The sequence below is a fragment of the Dunckerocampus dactyliophorus genome, chromosome 19, assembly GCF_027744805.1.
Source record: "Dunckerocampus dactyliophorus isolate RoL2022-P2 chromosome 19, RoL_Ddac_1.1, whole genome shotgun sequence".
Classification (NCBI taxonomy): domain Eukaryota; kingdom Metazoa; phylum Chordata; class Actinopteri; order Syngnathiformes; family Syngnathidae; genus Dunckerocampus; species Dunckerocampus dactyliophorus.
Window position 1 is genome coordinate 10,405,514 of NC_072837.1, and position 21,692 is coordinate 10,427,205.

Here is a 21,692-nt window from a genome sequence, read left to right on the forward strand (position 1 = left end):
CCGCCAACCTTGTACTCGCGAAGCACCCTCCACAAGACACCGCAAGGGAAACAGCGGAATGTCTGTACCAAGTCCACAAAGCACATGTAGACTATTTGGGCAAACTTCCATGCACCCTCCAGAGCCCTTGCAAGGGTGTAGAGCTGGTCCAGTGTTCCGTGACCAGGACGAAAGACAGCCCTAAGCTAACCTAATGGACTACGGCCCATTCAGAGTCAATATCCTTGTCCTCCCCCAGGATGCAAGCGAAACTGAGATGAGAGTTGAGAACTTGAGCAGGAGACTAAGCCATCCACACGGAAACGTTTTTGGGTCAAAACAGCAAAGTATTTCATGATTTCAGCCTTTCATCCACACGGGAACGACGTTCCGGGTGATCTGAAACGGTATTTTTTGGAAAAACGGCTTCCCGAGTGAGAAAATCTGAAAACGCCGGCTTGTCGTTGCCGTTTAGACAGACAATATGAGAATGATGACATCACCAACCCGCTGCGGCCTCATCGCAGTCATGTGACCAGAAGTGAGCTTTGATGACAAGCCGACACAATATCGGAATATTCCGACGGACATGACTCACATCAGCCGACATTCTCCTGATATTTTGTTGTCTTATACTCCATAATGACTCGCAGAAGAAATCCCACTTCTCATAAGAGGAAGACGACAGACTTATGCCCTTTTCCTTCGTTCTTCTTCTATGGTTTGGAGTGTGACGTGGTTCCGTCTGCGTGCCACAAGTAGGTGTGCCTTGTGTATTACATTGTTTTCACTCGGTGATGAAAAAAATCCCAAGAACATTCCCGTGTGGACAGGAAGCGCGTCTATCATGAAAGCCTGGTGTTTGAAAAATAACCTTGAAATATTTTCCCAGATGTAAGTATTTTAAAGGCAGACCTGTACCAGCTGTAAAAGAAAGCATAAATGAATGGGTTGAGCATTGAATTTGACATCACCATCCAGGACAGAACATCCATTACTGTAAATGACACTGACACCACGTTAATATGAAAAATAATCAAAAATATAAAGAAAGGACAACAACAGATGAGGAAGGTACTCATAACTATAACCAGCGTTTTGGTGGCCTTTCGCTCCATTTTACTGATAGTTGCTCCTGTCGTCCTGCTACGATAGGTTGTGTTTTGGATGCTGCGTGCTTGTTTCTGTGCTACAAGGAAAATCTTTCCATAGATACATATCATTATGATCATAGGAAGGTAAAAGGAAAAAATGGGTCCAGAAACATTCACAATAAAAACATCATTGTAACACTTTTCTCCACATTTTGCGTAGTTTAATTCTGCAACCACAAAACCAATGGAAAGTAAAAGTGAAAAGCACCAGCTCAGCAAAATCATGACCACAACAACACGAACTGTCATTGTAGTTTTATAAGTCAGAGGTTGACACACTGCATAATGTCTATCTAGAGAAATACACATTAAATTCAGAATAGAAGCAGTGGTCAGTGTGACTTCAGCACATCTTCGCACTGTGCAACTCAAACCTCCATGAGTCAGACAGTATTCAGAAGTGAATTCCCTGCTGAGAGGAATAATTAAAACACCAACAAGTAAATCAGACACAGCCAGAGAGAGAATGAGATAGTTAGTCGGAGTGTGAAGCTGTCTGAAGTAAATGACAGAGATGATTATGAGGAGGTTTCCACATGTTATGATAACACTTATCAAGTAGGGGAATATTCTCAATAAAACACAGGAAAAGTAAGTTTTACAGGAAATTACAACCTCAGTGCTGTTGTCCTTGCCTTCTGACGCCATCGTTCTGTGTGCCTGCAAGTTACAGCATCTCAGTAATAAGCAAGATTAGAAGGTGTCATGTCAGAAATACAGTGTATTGTACAGTACAATCATTTTTAGTTTGGCCTACCTGTCTTCAATAATCCTTGAGGAAACACGCATGTTGTGTGTCCTGTAGAACCTTGTGACCGCGTGCACGCATGTTTTAAGACCAGTGGTCACCTAATTTGCATAACGTCGTCATTCTTCACTTGTCCAATTGAATGCAAGACTGTAGTTTGTTGATGTTAGGTGGTGTCAAGGAAACCCTAACCTCACAACTTTGCGGAGGTTCAGTTTGGGGTTACGATTAACATAAAAAAATATACTTAATGACAGCATGGCAAAGCACACGGGACGCAATGAAGGGACAGACTGCAGGGCGGAGGAGAACTTTACCTGACAACTTTGGTAATTGTTTAATTTCATTTGAACATGCATGCAAGTTACAATGGAATACATCACATAATTCAATTCACAGGTCCACAAAAGGAGTAGGAAGAAGCAAATATTTAATCCTACGACCCATCCGTTGCACATCTTGTACAGTACATGCATTCACTTCCTGTATTCCATATGTGATTTTTTAAATACATAGAATAATGATAAAGTAATGTAAGAACATTATGTAATTATTAAGATTTTTTTTCACAATAAATATCATAATCAGTACAATAATAAATAAATAATTATAATAAATGGAGACAGGCATAACAAAACAACTTCGAGGGTCTTCTTCCTTATATTTTACAAATAATAACTGCTTGTCGAGGAAAAGGCTTCTTGAGACGTCATCTGTACTTCTGTGAAGAACGTGTCGGACGTTTCGCTCCTCATCCGAAGAGCTTCGTCAGCGAACTAATAAGTGCTGGTAGCCTAGGCCTTAAATACAGTAAGAGTGGGCGGAATTGGTGTGCCAACACTCTCCTCCTATTGGTTCCTTACACTAAGCCTGGGCGGAGTAGTGATACACTCCTTTCCTGCTATTAACACCTCCGATAAAAGGGAAGTGTCGCTCCCTGAGTTGGGTATGAACGACTCTGATACTGGCTCGTTAGCATCTATTGTTCTGGCTGTATTGTTTTTGAATTCACTCATCTTGGTGCATTGAGTTCCTTACTTCATCTTTTCCATAATTTAATTCCATAATTTAATTGACATCTGTGACTCCATCTTCCTCAATCAGAAGCCGGGCATTACAGTTTGTTGAAGATGTTTTAGCAATATGTGCTAAGGCTGACATCCCATTAGAAAAGTTAGCTAGGCTACATCCCTTTCTCAATTACTGGACAAAATGGGCCAGTGATGTATTGCATCAATAAATGTAAAGATTTTTGCATTTTATTCACTAACCCAAAAAGCACACACTCTATGCTGGTAAAATAAGTGGAAAAGGTAAAAAAGTGAATTCTAAAACATTCAAACGGAGAAAACGGAATGTAGGAAAAAATAAAACGGATTTCATAGGGCCTTGTTAAAAAAAATCTTATTCTAAATCACACCACAAATTGATCTATAATCATGGCAAATTATTGCCATAGTCCTAACCCTAAAAGTGTTGTGCACGCCCATTTTTTCCAATTTCATTTATTGTAGTGATCCCCAACCCCGTCGCTCATTTGGTAACGGGCCGCACAGAAAGAAAAAATAATTTCCATTATTTAAATTTTTTTTTCCATATAACTTGTTTGATTTATTATCCGACTTCATGATGTTTTATTTTGAAAAGTGGCCGGATTCTCTCTGTTACATCCATCTCACATTGTGCGTGTGCTAACTTTCTCTCAGATAGACTACTTCTGTATTTTTACCATTTTTCTTTCACCTCATATTTGGTGTCAAATGCTGATACTATGTGGGAATGCATAAAGGTAAGTTTTGATGACTTATTGAGTGCTAATGTGCACATTTGTCTCAAGTGAATTCATGCTAGCACACTGCCTTTTACCACACCCGTCAAACAGCGATGTAATAATCTCTCTGGGAAAAAAAACTCCAGGCTTGTACTGGTGGATGGTGGGTCTGCATTCATTTTGTGCTTTTAACGTGATGTTGTTCATGTCTTATTTATTATGTATTGTGTAAAACTAAGATAATTTAGGTTGCTATCATGTACGAACTCCCCCCTGGTCCGCGGGAGATTTGTGGGAAAATAAGCTGGTCCGTGGGTCGAAGAAGGTTGGGGATCACTGATTTCTTGGATTAGGGATCTGACTCACAGAGTTTTGTTACAAAAGCCAAACAATATCGTTGGTCATGCAGTGTAATAAAGTAAATTCAGCAACACTTTGTTTGCATTATGTTTAATGCTTTGAATGTTTTCATAACCATAACAAATTCCACAAATTCACGTTTGTAACAAAAGCCTATTATTATTAAAACAAACAAACAAAAAAGTATCGCTATCGGATCGGATCGGCAAGGCTATAGAATAAATCGGATCGGATCAGAAGTAAAAAAATGTGGATCGGGCATCCCTAATATATACATACTGTATGTACTCAGTACCGTTATGGCACCATTGTGGCATAAACGGTGGTAATCGGACCGAACAACTAAGAAGATAGTACCTCATTTTGGTGCTAAATGAATGCAGACTGAGACGGCAGTGATCATTTCCAGTACTGCACACGCGTCACGCTCTACAAAAGCAACACAACACTCCCTCATTATCCACCAACCCTTGGCGGAGGCCAACATTCACCAGAAACAGGCTCGACAAAGCACCCTCCATTACACCCCCAGTACCCTTGCAAAGGTCTAGAGCTGGTCCAGTGTTCCGTGAACAGGACGAAAGACAGCGCTGACCTAACCTAATGGAATACGGCCCATTCAGAGTCAATATCCTTGTCCTCCTCCACGAGGAAACTGAGAGTTGAGAGATGAGAGTTGAAAACTTGAGCAGGAGACTCTGCCAGATGTTCCTAGCACACCCTCACTCCACGTTTGAGTCTGCCAAGTCTGTCCGTCATCCTACCCCGCCATCTAATCCAACTCATCACAAGGTGGTGATCAGCTGACAGCTCAGCCCTTCTCTTCACCTGTGGGTCCAAAACATACGGACGCAGGTTTGATGATACGACTACAAAGTCAATCACAGACCTGCGGCTTAGGGTGTCCTGGTCCCAGGTGCACTTAAGGACATCCTTATGTTCGAACATGGTGCTTGTTATGGACAAACTATGGTTAGCACAGAAGTCCAATCACATCACACTGCTTGGGTTCAGATCAGGGAGGCCGTTCCTCCCAATCACACCCCTCCAGGTCACACTGTCATTGCCCACATGACTGTTGAAGTCTCCCAGTAGAACTACGGAGTCAGCAACAGGGATGCTCTCCAGCACCCTTCTGATGGACCCCAAGAAGGCTGCGTACTCTGAGCTGCCATTTGGAGCATACACAAAAATAACAGTTAGGACCCTTTCCCCAACTCGCAAGTAGAAGGAAGTAACCCTCTCATTCACTGGGGATGACTCCAACACAGAGGCACCAAGCTGTGGGGCTATTAATCCCCTGTGGCACCTCCAGAGTAGAACAGGGTCCAGCCTCTCCTGAGGAGTTTGGTTCCAGAACCCAAACTGTGGGTCGAGGTGATTCCTACTATGCCTCCTCAGAATGTCTCAATCTCTTGCACAAGCTCAGCCACCTTCCCCACCAGAGAAGTGACGTTCCATGTCCCAAAAACTTGATTTGGCTGCCGAAGACCAGTCACTCAGGCACCCGTCCTCGACCTCCACACAAACCGGACACTTATGCCTTTGTCTTTTCTCATTCTTTTTTCAAATTTTTTTTCAGAATCACTCTTTGTCTGGCCCGTCATCTAGATTTGCAGTTATCATTATATTATTAAAGTATTTATAATACTATTCTGTTCAACTTGCATGTCCTAAATGTATTCACAAAACAACCAAGTTGAATTGACACAGGGATATAAACAAGGGACAGTTTTGTTTGTTTTGGGGGTTTTGGGACCCCCATAATGGGGAAATTACATTGTAGAATCAATCTTTCTGTGAACTCCAATTGTACAAAGGTAGAAGTCAGTTTGAGAGACCCTATAACAGTTGTTCTTTAATGTGAACAACAACATGTATTGCTAAAATCTGTAAGTGTAAAGTGTAGCCCTTACAGAAGCTCGGGGTCGGCCAATAGCGCTATTGCCATGGATGGAAGTATATCTAGATAAGAAGTAACTTCTGGTAGTGTCATGTCATTTGTTATCGTTTAGAACTCAATTTAATTGTTGTTGAATAAACAAGTGGAAATCCCTTTCTCCCGCAAACTGCAAATGTGTCCGTTAGCGGGTTCTCAATAATCCACGACAGAAACAGTTGAAGCAAAGTTGAAGCATAGTCTAATACAAGAGGCATAGGTTTATTGTAATTAATTATTGTCACATACATCATATTCACATGGTGATAAAATAAAATGATTAAAAATCCAAACGCCATGTGGTTTTATGTAATTTTTTGTCATGATGCTAATACACTTGTACACTTTAAGACTGCTGCCACGGCTATCAGTTTATTTACAGTCACCACTCATATGTTTACAAGCATAATAAAGGCTGATTTGATTTGATTGATTACATTCTATTCGTCAGTGTAATGTAAAATAAAAATGCTTTTCACATGCTACAAGTCAGTGGCAGTGTGATGGTTAATGCAATGATTCAAGTAAATAAATGTAAAATACCGGTGCTTTTCTTAATGGATAAACCTTTATTTGCGTCTATTGCATGTTGAATCCAAATTAATTTGTAACATCTGACTTCACTTCACAACTTAACGTGTGTCGCCTTTTTGGCATTTCTCCAAAAAGTGTGTACTCCAGCTACAACGTTGGCGGACTGGTGCACACACTCTCATGTCAGGTTGTGTTGTTATAATCTCAACAAAATATCAACACGACACTTGTATTTTTCATGAGATGAACTCAAAGATGTCAAACTTTTTCAATGTAGGTCTATTTCGCACAAATATTGTTCACAAATCTGTCTAAATCTGTGTTAGTGTGCATTCCTAATTCATCCGCCTCACAGGTGCGGCATCTAAAGATGCTGATTAGACAGTATGATTGTTGCACAGGGGTGATTTAGGTTGGTCACAATAAAAGGCCACTCCAGAAAGTGCAGTTTAACTGTATTGGGGAAGAGTGTGTTGCAGATTGAGTGGCCCACGGTAATGGGTGGGGTCATGGTATAGGCAGGTGTATGTCGTCGACAACGAGCTCAGGTGTATTGATGGCATTTTGAATACACAGAGATCCTGTGACGAGATCCTCAGACCCATTGTTATACCAGTCATCCACAAGCATCACCTCATATTGCAGCATGGTAATGCACAGCCCCGTATTGCAAGGATCTGTCCACATTTCCTGGGAGCATACTCCCCAAACACGTCACCTATTGAGCATGATTGGGATGCTCTGGATGGCCGACGCTGATACAGTATTTGAGGCAAATGGTGGTCACGCCAGATAGTGATTGGTTTTTGCAGTACACCCTCCCCAGTACACCTAAACTGCACATTTTGGAATGACCTTTAATTGTGGCCAACACCTGTGCAATAATCATGCAGTCTCATCAGCATCTTCATATTCCACACCCATCAGGTTGATGGATTATGAATTATAAGTGCACACTAACACGGATTTAGAAGACTGAAGCCATCACACATCATGAAGCATTATATTATTATAGCCTTAAAGCCTGGTGTTTGAAAAATGACCCTGCCATACTTTTCCAGATATCAGTATTTTAAAGGCAGACCTGTACCAGCTGTAAAAGAAAGCATAAATAAATGGGTTGATCATTGAATTTGACATTACCATCCAAGTAAGAACATCCATTACCACCAGTGACACTGACACCTGCGTGATATAAAAAATCATCAAAAATATGAAGAAAGGACTACAACAGATTAGGAAGGCACCCATGACAATAGCCAGAGTTTTGGTGGCCTTTCTCTCCATCTTACTGACAGCTGCTCCTGTCGTCCTGCTCTGATAGCTTGTGTTTTGGATGCTGCGTGCTTGATTCTGTGCTACAAAGAAAATCTTTACATAGATACATATCATTATGATCATAGGAAGGAAGAAGGAAAAAAGGGGTCCAGAAACATTAACAGAACAGTTTTCTCCACATTTTGCGTAGTTTAATTCTGCAACCACAAAACCAATGGACAGTAGAACTGAAAGACTCCAGCTCAGCAAGATCATGACCACAACAACATGAACAGTGATTGTAGTTTTATAAGTCAGAGGTTTACACACTGCATAATATCTATCTACAGAAATACACATTAAATTCAGAATTGAAGCTGTGGTCAGTGCGACATCAATAGTGTTTCGTACTGAGCAAATCAAACCTCCATGAATCATGCAGTAGTCGAAAGTGAATTCCCTGCTGAGAGGAATAATTAAAACACCAACAAGTAAATCAGACACAGCCAGAGAGAGAATGAGATAGTTAGTAGGAGTGTGAAGCTGTCTGAAGTAAATGACAGAGATGATTATGAGGAGGTTTCCGCATGTTATGATAACACTTATCAAGTAGGGAAATATTCGCAATAAAACACAGGAAAAATAAGGTTTACAGGAAATTCCGACCCCTGTGCTGTTGTCATTGCCCTCTGGTGCCATATTTCCGCATGCCTGCAAATCATCTCAGTTAGTAATATGCAAGATTGAAAGGTGTCATGTCAGAAATAAAGTGCAAAGAATCATCGATTGTGTGTTCTGTAAAAGCTTGCTTCTGCGTGCAATCATGTTTTTATCAGTGTCCATTTAATTTGCATAACGTCATCATTCTTCACTCGTCCAATTGAATGTCAGACTGCAGTTTGTTGATGTTAGGTGTCAAGGAAACCCTTACCTCCCAACGTTCAAGAGACTATAGCATTGAGGTTATATTTAACATTAATATACTTACTGTAATTTCTGTTTTATAAGACGCATCGGTGTTTAAGCCGTACCCACAAAATTTAGGGAGAAAAACAGATTTGTACATATATAAGTCACACATGTCCATGTCATAAAATGGCATATTGTGGCACACACGACTCCATGAGGACCAGGTGAATCAGCGAGCAGCACAGTATTTCAACGATTAGTAGTAGTTCTCATGTAATGGAGAGGTCAGGAGATTAGAACATAACCATAATTAGCCGCACCGCTGTGTAAGCCGCAGGGTTCAAAGTTTAAGAAAAAAGTAGGGCTGTCAAAAATAACAACACGTTAACGGCGGTAACTCATTTATTTCATTAATTACGTAAAAAATGTTTGTGTAATTGAACGCGTGCGCTGGAATGGGGGTGTCACAAGATCTCGCAAGATTAAAATGTGACAAGCTTTCTCGTTCAGAGAAAAAAAAAAAGTCTTTTGGGCACTAGGCCTGGGACGAAAATAAATAAGTTAAATAATTACACGAGAAACGAAAATGAACTCAATAATTTTCCCAGCTTCAGTATACTACCATTTGAATGCGTGTCTGTTTTCCTTGTCTCTTGCCTCCAAACAGGCAGGAAGAGAGTTCACTCTGTGCATTGGTTTCAGCACCTTGTCGCGTTTGCTCCATAGAGCAACGGCGTAAACGGAGTGCAACAAGTGTCTTTATTTTGCCTTTAATTTTAAGCAAAGTGTTGTCATTGTATCCACACATTGTTAATAATAAAAATAATGGATATAGTGCTTTTTTAAGGCATCCAAAACGCTTCACAATGAAGTCAACCCATTATTCATTCACTCCTCAGTCTCACACTGGTGGTGGTAATGTACATCTGTATCCACAGCTGCCCTGCTGTAGTCTGACAGTAGTGTTGTAAGGTAATTTAGGGTAGTGTTGACACTATTGTTGTTTTTTTATTCAAATTTATTGATGGGGATTCTAATCAGAACAAAACACAAAGCAACGTTTAGCAAATATTTTTTATTTTTGAGACAATATACAGTACATATACAACAATATACGGCAATGTAACAATATGAACAAAACAATCAAATCATTCCGTTATATTACATATTGTGTGGGCAAAATAAACGTGCAAAATAAGTAAGCACAAAGGAACCCCACAAAGGAGGAAAATGGTGGTAGAGGAAGTGCGCCGTCAGGAGGAGGCTGAGAGAAGCGCAAAGGCTGTCTCTCTTGCCAAGCAGGGACAATGGATGCGGTGGGAAGGCGTGGAGAAGAGAAAGCTCACCTGGAGGCAGCTCTGGGAAATGGAAGCAAGAAACATCGGCTTCATCATAAGAGCTACATATGATGTGCTCCCATCCCCAAAAAACCTTCACCAGTGGGATGGCGAGGACCCAACCTGCGCCCTATGCCCGACTCTCAAACACATCTTGACCAGTTGTAGGACCAACCTCACACAAGGGCGCTACACCTGGAGGCACAAATCAGGTCCTCAAGAGTCTGGCAAGAGGAGCAAGAGGAGCACCATCAACTCCTTGCCCTTGAGAGCTGCCAATTCCATCTCTGTGCCCACATTAGTTCAAGAGGGACAGAAACAGCCTAACCACCCAGCTACCAAACCAGAAACTGGACAGCCATGGCCTCTGCGACAGACAATAAGTACAGTCTCTGAAGAGGCCGAAGAAAGCAACCAGTGGCTATGGATCAAGCGTAAGGACACTTGAAAGCAGAGGGGGGCACCCACCTTGGACGCCAGGTGTTGCTGGAGGTGTCATGGGCCTATCATCGAAACACCAATGAAGGAGGGTACCCACCTGACGACCCTAAAGAAGTTTTAAACCCACCCCCTTCCTTCCTGCCCTTACCCAAGGGTGGGGTGTGAGAAGGAAGGAAGGGGGGGAGGCTGAGCGATGTTTTTTGTTATCCCAGGTCGGGATAACACCCCCCCTACTGCCTAGCACATCTCTCTCCACTTTCCAGGCACTACTTTACTCATGATTGGGCATGGGACACAGGCTCTGGCTTGATCACCCTGTAATTGGCCGCCTTTGATGAGGGCGTCTAGTATTGAAAGGCCGAAACACCCACGGATTCAAAGGTACACTACCTATGATGTGTCGCAAAATGTACATCCTTCCCATGGCTGAGATGAAGTTCTCACGCCACTTTCAACATCCACGCCTCATGTGATTACCATCTATTGACACAAAGGACATTTTCCATCAAGTCCTGTGTATTTAGGAACGGTCTCTTATTCAAATACTTGGCTTTTTAAGAACGTATTCTTGGAGATGTCGCAGGGGGCACCCCTCATGACTGAAGGTCCTCGTCTGTGTGGTCATGACTGGCTTTTTCAACAGGACAACGCTGCGCCTCACAATGCCCGCCTGACAAAGGACTCCTTCCAGAGGAATATCCTCATTCTTTTGGATCATCCTGAGTGTTTCCCTGATCTAAATCCAATTGAGAACTTATGGGGATGGATGGCAAGGGAAGTTTACAAAAATGGACATCAGTTCCAGACAGTGGATGCCCTCCGTGAAGCCATCTTGACCAGCTGAAGTAACATTCCCACTTGCCTCCTGGAAACACTGGCATGAAGCATGCCCAAACATTTCGATGTGATTAACAAGAATGGCACAGCTACTTATTACTCAGTCCTTTTTTGAACATTTTATTTCTATTTTAAGAAGGTTTCAGGGTTTTTTTGAGCTATGGTCTTAAACTTTTGATTAGCTGGTGAACAGGCGATTTCACTTTAATGCAATAAGTTACTCAAAAAATGTTTTTGTCTCATTCCCTTTTCTTCTGTTTGCATTCTGACAGAACCAACAGTGCAAAATGTAAATTGTTGCAATTTTTCAACTGGTCTTATAATTATTTAAGTCTGGTGATGGAAAGATGACCTTGAAATATTTTTCCAGAAATAATAATTTTAAAGGCAGACCTGTACCAGCTGTAAAAGAAGGCATAAATAAATGGGTTGACCATTGAATTTGACATTACCATCCAGGAAATAACATCCATTACTACAAATGGCACTGACACCTGGTTGATATAAAAAATCATCAAAAATATAAAAACAGGACTACAACAGATTATGAAGGCACCCATAACTATAGCCAGAGTTTTGGTGGCCTTTCTCTCCATCTTACTGACAGTTTCCCCTGGGGTCCTGCTGTGATAGGTTGTGTTTTGGATGCTGCGTGCCTGTTTCTGTGCTACAAAGAAAATCTTGACATAAAAACAGATCATTACACTCATTGGAATGTAAAAGGTAAAAATGGGTCCTGAAATATTCACAATGAAAGTGTCAATGTAACATTTTTCTCCACATTTTGCGTAGTTTAATTCTGCAACCACAAAACCAATGGACAGTAGAAATGAAAGACCCCAGCTCAACAAGATCATGACCACAACAATGTGATCATTAATAGTGACCCTGTATGTCAGAGGTTGATACACTGCATAATATCTATCGATAGAAATACAGCATAAATTTAAAATTGAAGCTGTGGTTAGTGTTACACGAATACACTGTTGCACAATGCAAATCAAATTTCCAAAGGTCATGCAGTATTCGTGAGTGAATTCCCTGCTGAGTGGAATGACCAAAACACCAACAAATAAGTCAGACACAGCCAGAGAGAGAATGAGATAGTTAGTAGGAGTGTGAAGCTGTCTGAAGTAAATGACAGAGATGATTATGAGGAGGTTTCCACATGTTATGACAACACTTATCAAGTAGGGGAATATTCTCAATAAAACACAAGAAAAATAAGGTTTACAGGAAATTCCAACCCCTGTGCTGTTGTCGTTGCCTTCTGGTGTCATATCTGCGTGCCTGCAAATCATCTCAGTTAGTAATATGCAAGATTAAAATGTGCAAAGGACAATCAGTTGATGTTATGATATTTCGGCTTACCTGATTCAAATGCTCGGAATCCTTGATGACACATTGAGGTTGTGCGTCATTTAGAAGCTTGTTATGGTGTGCAATCATGTTTATATCAGTGTCCATCTAATTTGCATAACATCGTCATTTGTCACTTGTCCAATTGAATGTAAGACTGTAGTTTGTTGATGTTAGGTGCCCTGGAAACCCATAGTGGGCAACAGGAGCAACATGCAGCAACGTCCACAGAAATGATCCAAAACCAAAAACACACAAACACGGTGTAGCACCACATTATGTAGTAATGATGCATTATGTAACAATGGAATACATTCTCTTCTAAATTCTTTTCCTTGATCATGCTTCATAACTTGGGGTGGGCCGTGTTCAGTGTCGATATCACAAATATATCATACTTTAAAATGTATTTCCGTGTGAGCCGTATACCATTTTTTAACATTGAATGCAACTAAATGAGCGCATTTTTAAGCAAGACTAACAATTTTAGAATATAATGTCTCTGACTTTATTCTTTTTAATAATGTTGCGATACTGAAGCTCACCAATAATAAATAAAACACATCTCACCATTAATGCAACTTCGAGTGCTCCATGGTTTTGTACCGTAAATGTTGATGGTAAATGGTTGTTCACTTGTATAGCGCTTTTCACCTCCATGGCACTCAAAGTGCTTTGACATGCTGGCACATTTACCTACTGATGACGCAGCATCAGGAGCAACTGGGGGTTAATTATCTTGCCCAAAGACACTTTGACAAGATCACGGGAGGACGGAGGATCCAACGCACAACCTTCAGGTTGGGAGACGACCACTCTACCCCCTGAGCCATGTCGTACTCCGTATCTTTCTTTCTCCTTCGTCAAAAGGGTTTGCTCTGCAGAATTAGCTATCCGACTATTGAATCAGAGGAGGGAAGTTGACAACTCAGTGACCCAGGTAGGCTGCCGCATTATTCAGTAATAATGGGGTTTTGGTGTCTGACACGGAAAATATAGGAAGGACAGCTGGCGTTGGCTCTGGCCACCCACAGTGCAGTAGATAATGGGTTAAATGGGTTGATTAAAATGCCTAAAAAATGTTCAATGTTATTTTTAACACTGATTTCTGTAATGTTTTACTTTAAAATGTCAGTGAAAAAAAATTCCAATAAATATATTGTATCGTGTTGAGAAATGTCTAACAGCCAAATGCAGTCATCAAAAGAGCCACAGGTTCCTTACCCCTGCGTTACAGTGAAGGTATATCAAAATGTGAGCATGTTTGATCATCCACTTTCCCACATCAAGGAGGTCAATGATAGGAAGAGCCGAAGTATCGGTAACACTTTACAATAAGATACACAAAATTACAGTAGATAATGAGGAACGAACCTACCTAACCCTAAACACTACTCATTAGTTCCTCAGTAACTACTCTAAATTGATGTGCCTTAGTCATTAGTTCCTCAGTAACTACTCTAAATTGATGTGCCTTTGTCATTAGTTCCTCATTATTTCCTCAGTAACTACTCTGAATTGATGTGCCTTTGTCATTAGATCCTCATTAGTTCTTTATTAGTATCTCAGTAACTACTCTGAATTTATGTGCCTTAGTCATTAGTTCCTCATTAGTTCTTCATTAGTTCCTCCGTAACTACTCTAATTTGACGTGCCTTCGTCATTAGTTCCACATCAGTTCTTCATTAGTTCCTCAGTAACTACTCTAAATTGATGTGCCCTAGTCATTAGTTCCTCATTTCTTCATTAGTTCCTCAGTAACTACTGTATTATTGTGTACCTTGTAAAGTGAGACGAGGGAGTTCATTAGTTCCTCAGTAACTACTCTAAATGTATGTGCCTTTGTCATTAGTTCCTCATTAGTTCCTCAGTAACTACTCTAAATTGATGTGCCTTAGTCATTAGTTCCTCATCAGTTCTTCATTAGTTCCTCAGTAACTACTCTAAATTGATGTGCCTTAGTCATTAGTTCCTCGTTAGTTTTTCATTAGTTCCTCAGTAACTACTCTAAATTTATGTGCCTTAGTCATTAGTTCCTCATCAGTTCTTCACTAGTTCCTCAGTAACTACTCTAAATTGATGTGCCCTAGTCATTAGTTCCTCATTAGTTCTTCATTAGTTCCTCAGTAACTACTGTATTATTGTGTACCTTGTAAAGTGAGACGAGGGATCAAAAAGCAACGTCGCTATGAAGGCTGATTGGCGACTTGTTTTTTTTTTAGAGCACAGCTGCTTGCACATAAACAGATCTCATCTGCAGCTTTTTCCACCTCAAACAAATGCTAAAGCGCTCAGATAAACAAATAAACAAGGTAGGCATGCAACAACAGTAATTTTATTTATTTAGTGACACAGAAATCCAGACGAACAAAACCGAGACACGGTCACTTACAGCAAGAGGCATATCACACATCAGAAAAGTGCACATGAAATAGGAACAACATGGCTTGAAAAACTACAATTTTCCAAAACTGTCAGGGAGAAGCCTAATTTATTGGATTAAAATCAACAGTCGGGATATAAACTGAAGTTGCCGTAATAGCCTTACTTGCTTTAAGTGATATGCAATGTGATTTATGACAAATGATTTTTTAGTAGCCATGACAAGCCAATCAGCCTGTCGATGCTGAAGATGGTCCAAGGGATCACCTCAGCTCCTTTGGATTGTGCAACTTCAGCACGGACTTTATTAATGCATAATAAGTATAGCTCTTCTGTTTAAAGTTAGTTCATGTTGTACGACATCCCCATCAGCAGTGGACTATATCAACAGTGACTTACCCCCCCTCCATTTGTTTCCGCGAGGTCCAGTTCTGGTTTCCGTTTCAATGAACGTAATTCTGCTTAGTTGCGGGGTTATTTAAGAAAAGAGTTTGGCTTCTCAAAACAATATGTGTTCAAAAGAGTAATACATTTGCATCATAAAAATGCCTACTCGAAAAAATCAGACTTCACAAATCGCTCGGCGTTATGTTTGCCAGATTTTTTTGAAGAAGCATTGTTATAATGGAATGTATGGAATGTATGTGATGCAAATATATTACCATTCCACTGCTGATGGAGATGTCATGCAACTTCATATCAAACAATCCGAACTATCCCTTTCAAACAAATTTGATTTTGGATCAAAATAGGCTATTTAGTCTCGTGTTCATGGACCAAAATTAACTTTAATAATTAATTTATGGGAGCTCATACGCAACCAAAATTCCAAAACTTGGAACACGATAACCTGAGGACCACCTATATTTCAACATTGAGACTCCAACTGCAATTGATTGTCGATTGTGATAGTCTGTGGAGCCCCTGAAATAGCCTCGGCCACTCTGTGGCCACCCCAAAGATAAAAGCTAAACTCTGCCACTTGTAACTGGAAAAGAGGCACTGAATGTATAGACTCAGTTTCAGAGTGGGTAGGATAGGTTTTGACTGATTCAAGATTCAAGATTCAAGAGTTTTATTGTCATATGCATAGTAAAACAGGCAGTTATACTATGCAATTAAATTCTTATTCTGTTCATTCTCCCAAGAAAAGAAAGAAAACACAAGAAAGAATAAGAACATAAGAAACATAAATACCAATAAATTAAGCAACAACAACAGAAGAGGCATTAATACAGATAAATAATACAAATAAATGAATAAATAAATCAGTAAATAAATAAAGTGCTATGAGTGTGTGCGTGTGTTGCGTGCGGCGTGTGTGAGTGCTTCGTTGAGAAGCCTGATGGCCTGTGGGTAAAAGCTGTTCACCTGTCTTGTGGTCCTGGACTTCAAACTCCTGTAGCGTCTGCCTGACGGTAGGAGTGTGAATAATGAGTGTTGTGGATGTGTGCTGTCCTTGATGAGGTTGTGTGTTCTGCGTAGGACTCTAGTTTTATAAATGTTTTGCAGGGAGGGGAGGGCTGCCCCAACAATGTTCTGTGAGGTCTTGATCACCCGCTGAAGTGCCTTCCTATCACGTGTTGTACAGTTACCGTACCAAACAGTGATGGAGGCGGTAAGGACACTTTCGATAGTGCATCTGTAGAAGCAACTCAGGATTTTGGTGGACATGCCAAATTTCCTCAGTCTTCTCAGGAAGTACAGTCTCCTTTGGGACTTCTTCATAATTTTTTGGGTGTGGTGAGACCAGGTGAGGTCCTCGCTGATGTGTGTGCCAAGGAACTGGAAGGGTTTCACCCTCTCCACCTCAGTCTCACCAATAAACAGGGGTCTATGCGGCTCCTTTTCCCTTGTTCTTGGGTCGATGAGCATCTCTTTAGTCTTATCTGCATTGAGAAGGAGATTGTTAGCACGACACCAAGCTATGAGGTCCGCCACCTCTCTTCTGTATGATGTTTCAACACCACCAGTGATCAGTCCGATGACTGTAGTGTCATCCGCAAATTTAATGATGCTGGTGTTGTTCTGGGAGGCCACGCAATCATGGGTGAAGAGCGTGTAGAGGAGCGGACTCAGCACACACCCCTGTGGGGTCCCAGTGCTCACAATTCTTGAGCTGGATGTGCTATTGTGGACTCTGACTGACTGGGGCCTGCCTGTTAGAAAGTTAAACACCCAGTTACAGAGGGAGGGTGACAGGCCAAGTGTGAGGAGCTTATTTGTGAGTTTGTGGGGGCAGACTGTATTAAAAGCAGAGCTATAGTCTATAAATAGCATTCTGACGTATGTGTCCTGGCCCTGTAGGTGAGAAAGGGCTGTGTGGATGGCAGTGTTGACTGCATGATCCGTGGACCAGTTCTGGCGATATGCAAACTGTAGAGGGTCCACAGTTGCCGGGATGCTATTTTGATGTGGGTCATGACTATTCTTTCAAAGCACTTCATAACAATAGGAGTGAGTGCTATAGGGCGATAGTCATTCAAGCAGGTCACGTTGCTCTTCTTGGGTATGGGTACTATGGTGGTGGACTTAAAGCAGGTCGGTACAGATGCTTGTGCAAGCGACAGGTTAAATATGTCAGCAAGCACATCAGCCAACTCTGATGAGCAAACCCGAAGTGCACGTCCTGAAATGTTGTCTGGGCCTGCTGCTTTTCGTGGGTTTGTTTTGTTCAGAACCCTGCGCACATCAGCTGATGTCACCATGAGAGGTGAGTCCTGTGTGCTCCCCAGGTCCTGTGGACTTGGGGAGCACACAGGAGCACTAGAGCACACAGGAGCACTCGAATAAAATATACTGTAAACACTAATAGGAATTGTCATAAGTGTGTATGGAATAACAACAAAAACATACATTGAATAGATTTAGCATTCATCATCCCAAAGCATTTTTAATATACATAGTGATTGGTCACCTTATGTACTTTGTATTGCTTTAAATTTAAAGCTAAATAAAGAGACGTGCTGCAATCGAGCTAGAATGGTCTTTCCTGTTCTTTGGGATTTGGCTGCACCCATCCTGACAGCATATTATTAAAGTCTGGTTCTTGAAAAATCACCTTGAAATATTTTCCCAGATGTAAGTATTTTAAAGGCAGACCTGTACCAGCTGTAAAAGAAAGCATAAATGAATGGGTTGAGCATTGAATTTGACATTACCAACCAGGTTAGAACATCAAACACTGCAAATTGCAATGGCACCTGGTTTGTAAAAAAAAGCATCCAAAATATAAAGAAAGGACTACAGCAGATGAGGAAGGTACTCATAACTATCGCCAGAGTTTTGGTGGCCTTTCGCTCCATTTTACTGATAGTTGCTCCTGGCGTCCTGCTACGATAGATTGTGTTTTGGATGCTGCGTGCTTGTTTCTGTGCTACAAGGAAAATCCTTCCATAGATGCATAGCATTACGATCGCAGGAAGGTAAAAGGTAAAAATGGGTCCACAAACATTCACAATAAAAACATCATTGTAACACTTTTCTCCACATTTTGCGTAGTTTAATTCTGCAACCACAAAACCAATGGAAAGTAAAAATGAAAAACTCCAGCTCAGCAAAATCATGACCACAGCAACATGAACTGTCATTGTAGTTTTATAAGTCAGAGGTTTACACACTGCATGATATCTATCTAGAGAAATACACATTAAATTCAGAACAGAAGCAGTGCCCAGTGTTACTTGAGTACAGTTTTTCACAATGCAAATTAAGCTTCCATGGATCATACAGTAATCCTGAGTGAATTCAGTGCTGATAGGAATGACGAAAACACCAACAAGTAAATCAGACACAGCCAGAGAGAGAATGAGATAGTTAGTAGGAGTGTGAAGCTGTTTGAAGTAAATGACAGAGATGATTATGAGGAGGTTTCCACATATTATAATAACACATACCAAGTAGGGGAATATTCGCAGTAAAACACAGGAAAAATAAGGTTTACAGGAAATTACAACCTCAGTGCTGTTGTCCTTGCCTTCTGGTGCCATATTTCTGTGTGCCTGCAAATCATCTGAGTTAGTAATAAACAAGATTAAAAGGTCACATCAGAAATAAAGTGCAAAGGATAATCAACTGATATTTTGATACTTTGGCCTACCTGATTCAAATGCTCCGAATCCTTGATGACACATTGAGTGTGTGGTACATTTAGGAGCTTGTTACCGTGTGCAATCATGTTTATACTCGTGGTCATCTAATTTGCATAACATCGTCACTCTTCACTTGTCCAATTGAATGTAATGTAAGACTGTAGTCTGTTGATGTTAGGTGCCAAAGAGTGATGTGCAATACCACTGATGTCCTTTTTGATCCGATACTGATCCCTCACCGATCTTGATGCCAGGGAAGAAATTTATTTATTATAAACTTAAGAAAGGGTTTCAAAAGAGTGGGGAAGAAGGAAAAGTTAAGAAGTCAAAAACTTACCAGCATGATGCCAATATAATGTTTGCAGAAACATTTATCATACATCAAGACTTTCTACAGCCCGCGTAATGTCTTTAATGTAAGTGTGACATCATTAGTCTTGTTAATTGGACAATAAAATACAGAGAAACGTCTTACGCTGAGGCGCAGCAGTACTCCACTTCTCCGCCGGGGTGGGTGAATGCGTGAGCTGGACGGTGCTTGTCACTGCCATTCTTCCATAGAAAAACGCAACACTAGCCAATACAATGAATTCTGACAGTCAAGCTCAACAGAAGGAGAAAATACTGTACATTGAAAGACAAGTTATATGTATTATTCTGGTCACTAGGCATTTTTTTTCCTCACTCTGTTTGAAACCCCTTCTAAAGAGGCATTTCAGTTGATTTTATTTGGCATGAATATGAAAACCTACAGCACTTTGTGGTGTGTAGTACATGCTCCTCTTTTAAACATGTAACAATGTGAAATAAATTGTTTTAAAGTGTTATCTGGCAGGAAGCCTTGTGTTGATATGCAGACCGCTGTCTTGCCACCTTGCAGGTGTGGACTCCACTGAGTGCCTTTTTACCTTGTGTTTTTATCTTGTCAATCCCATTCTTCTTTTTTATTTTTCATGGCTTAGTTTATTTTGAACATGCTTAACAAGTTACTTTAAGGCAGTGCTTCTCAAATAGTGGGGCGGGTATACCTGGGGGGAGCGCGGTGAACTGTCGGAGGGGGGGCGTTCGAGGCACGGAGTACTTTTATTGTTACTGGATACATGACAACATGTACAAATGTGTCATACTCAACATGCAGTGTGATTCTTGAATATGCTTGTATGCATCACAGCTCTCCATTTTGTTGCTTTTTCCTGCTTTCAGTTTTGAGTTCAGTCTGTACAGTACAGACAAATAAATAGATATTATCTATTTCTCAATAATATTTCAAATCGGGGGAGCATGAAAACAGTTCTGTCTGACAGAAATGAATTGAGAACCACTGCTTTAAGGAACATCACATAGTTACATTTACACCAGGGGTGTCCAGGCTTTTTCCACAGAGGGCTACAGAAAAATCAAAGAATACAGGGGGCCACTTTGATATTTCATATATTTTTTTATTTTTTAAAAAGGCAAAAAAACAAAAAAACCCAACATATATTTAAAGCCAAAGCTTTGGGTTCTTCATTATTATCAACAGTTCAGCTTTTTTCTTTACATAGTGACTTTTGCTCTATTTTTCCCATTTTTGCTATTTTTTTGTGTTTAATTTTATTCCTGCAACAATAAAACAGCCACGTGCCACACTTTGGACACCCTTGATTCACACAATTTAACATGTAGAAAGAAGCAGAGCATATTTAATTCTTCCTTATAATTCTACTGATACTAATTCATTCACACCACGTGTTGACATGTGGACAATGACAACAATTAGTAATAATAATAATTAAAGGTAAAAGAAGAAAAAAAAGTTTAAAAAGCGATAAAAATGATTAGGTATATAGTAACACTAAATTATATAAGAACACATATCATTCTTCATAAATAGAAAATAAAATAAACTAATTGAGTATTAATGATGAATGTGTAAATAAATACTGGAGTAAAAAAAATCTAAAACTTTGTATAATTCATATATAAATGCTGGACATAAACTAACCAATAACATATTGATGATCAATCAATCTACTGTATTGCTTGATATTGTTGAATTTACCATTCATTATTAAAAGACAAATTAGTGTCCTTATCTACAGCATGTCATTATTGTAGTGTTGTAGTTGACTACTTTATTGCAATCCAGCTATCATGACACCAATCGCTATTAGAGCAGACACCCCCCAGTTGATCGCAACAACACAATGATTCATTTTTGCCTTGTATGTCAGAGGCTGACACACTGCATAATATCTATCAATGGCAATGCAGCATAGGTTCAAAATAGAGTAAGTGCTCAGGGATATGTCGAAACTGCCCCGTATTTTGCAGAGCAAGTCCTCGTGATGAATCCAGTGATCCCAAGAATAAAATATACTGTAAACACTAATAGGAATTGTCATAAGTGTATATGGAATAACAACAAAAACATACATTGAATAGATTTAGCATTCATCATCCCAAAGCATTTTTAATATACATAGTGATTGGTCACCTTATGTACTTTGTATTGCTTTAAATTTAAAGCTAAATAAAGAGACTTGCTGCAATCGAGCTAGAATGGTCTTTCCTGTTCTTTGGGATTTGGCTGCACCCATCCCGACAGCATATTA

At 40.3% G+C, this 21,692-nt stretch overlaps 4 protein-coding genes across 4 annotated transcripts; all 4 read right to left on the bottom strand.

Moving 5' to 3' along the window:
* Positions 1–824: 824 nt before the first annotated feature.
* On the bottom strand, positions 825–1,781 carry LOC129172640 (trace amine-associated receptor 1-like). The gene has a single exon (XM_054762595.1). The coding sequence runs from the start codon at positions 1,779–1,781 to the stop codon at positions 825–827; it is 957 nt and encodes a 318-aa protein (XP_054618570.1).
* A 5,721-nt stretch (positions 1,782–7,502) lies between these two features.
* Positions 7,503–8,441, bottom strand: LOC129172641 (trace amine-associated receptor 1-like). Its single transcript, XM_054762597.1, has one exon. The coding sequence runs from the start codon at positions 8,439–8,441 to the stop codon at positions 7,503–7,505; it is 939 nt and encodes a 312-aa protein (XP_054618572.1).
* A 3,148-nt stretch (positions 8,442–11,589) lies between these two features.
* On the bottom strand, positions 11,590–12,546 carry LOC129172642 (trace amine-associated receptor 1-like). Its single transcript, XM_054762598.1, has one exon. It carries the CDS (start codon positions 12,544–12,546, stop codon positions 11,590–11,592), a length of 957 nt encoding a protein of 318 aa, XP_054618573.1.
* Positions 12,547–18,042: 5,496 nt separating this feature from the next.
* On the bottom strand, positions 18,043–18,996 carry LOC129172643 (trace amine-associated receptor 1-like). Its single transcript, XM_054762599.1, has one exon. The coding sequence runs from the start codon at positions 18,994–18,996 to the stop codon at positions 18,043–18,045; it is 954 nt and encodes a 317-aa protein (XP_054618574.1).
* Positions 18,997–21,692: the final 2,696 nt, after the last annotated feature.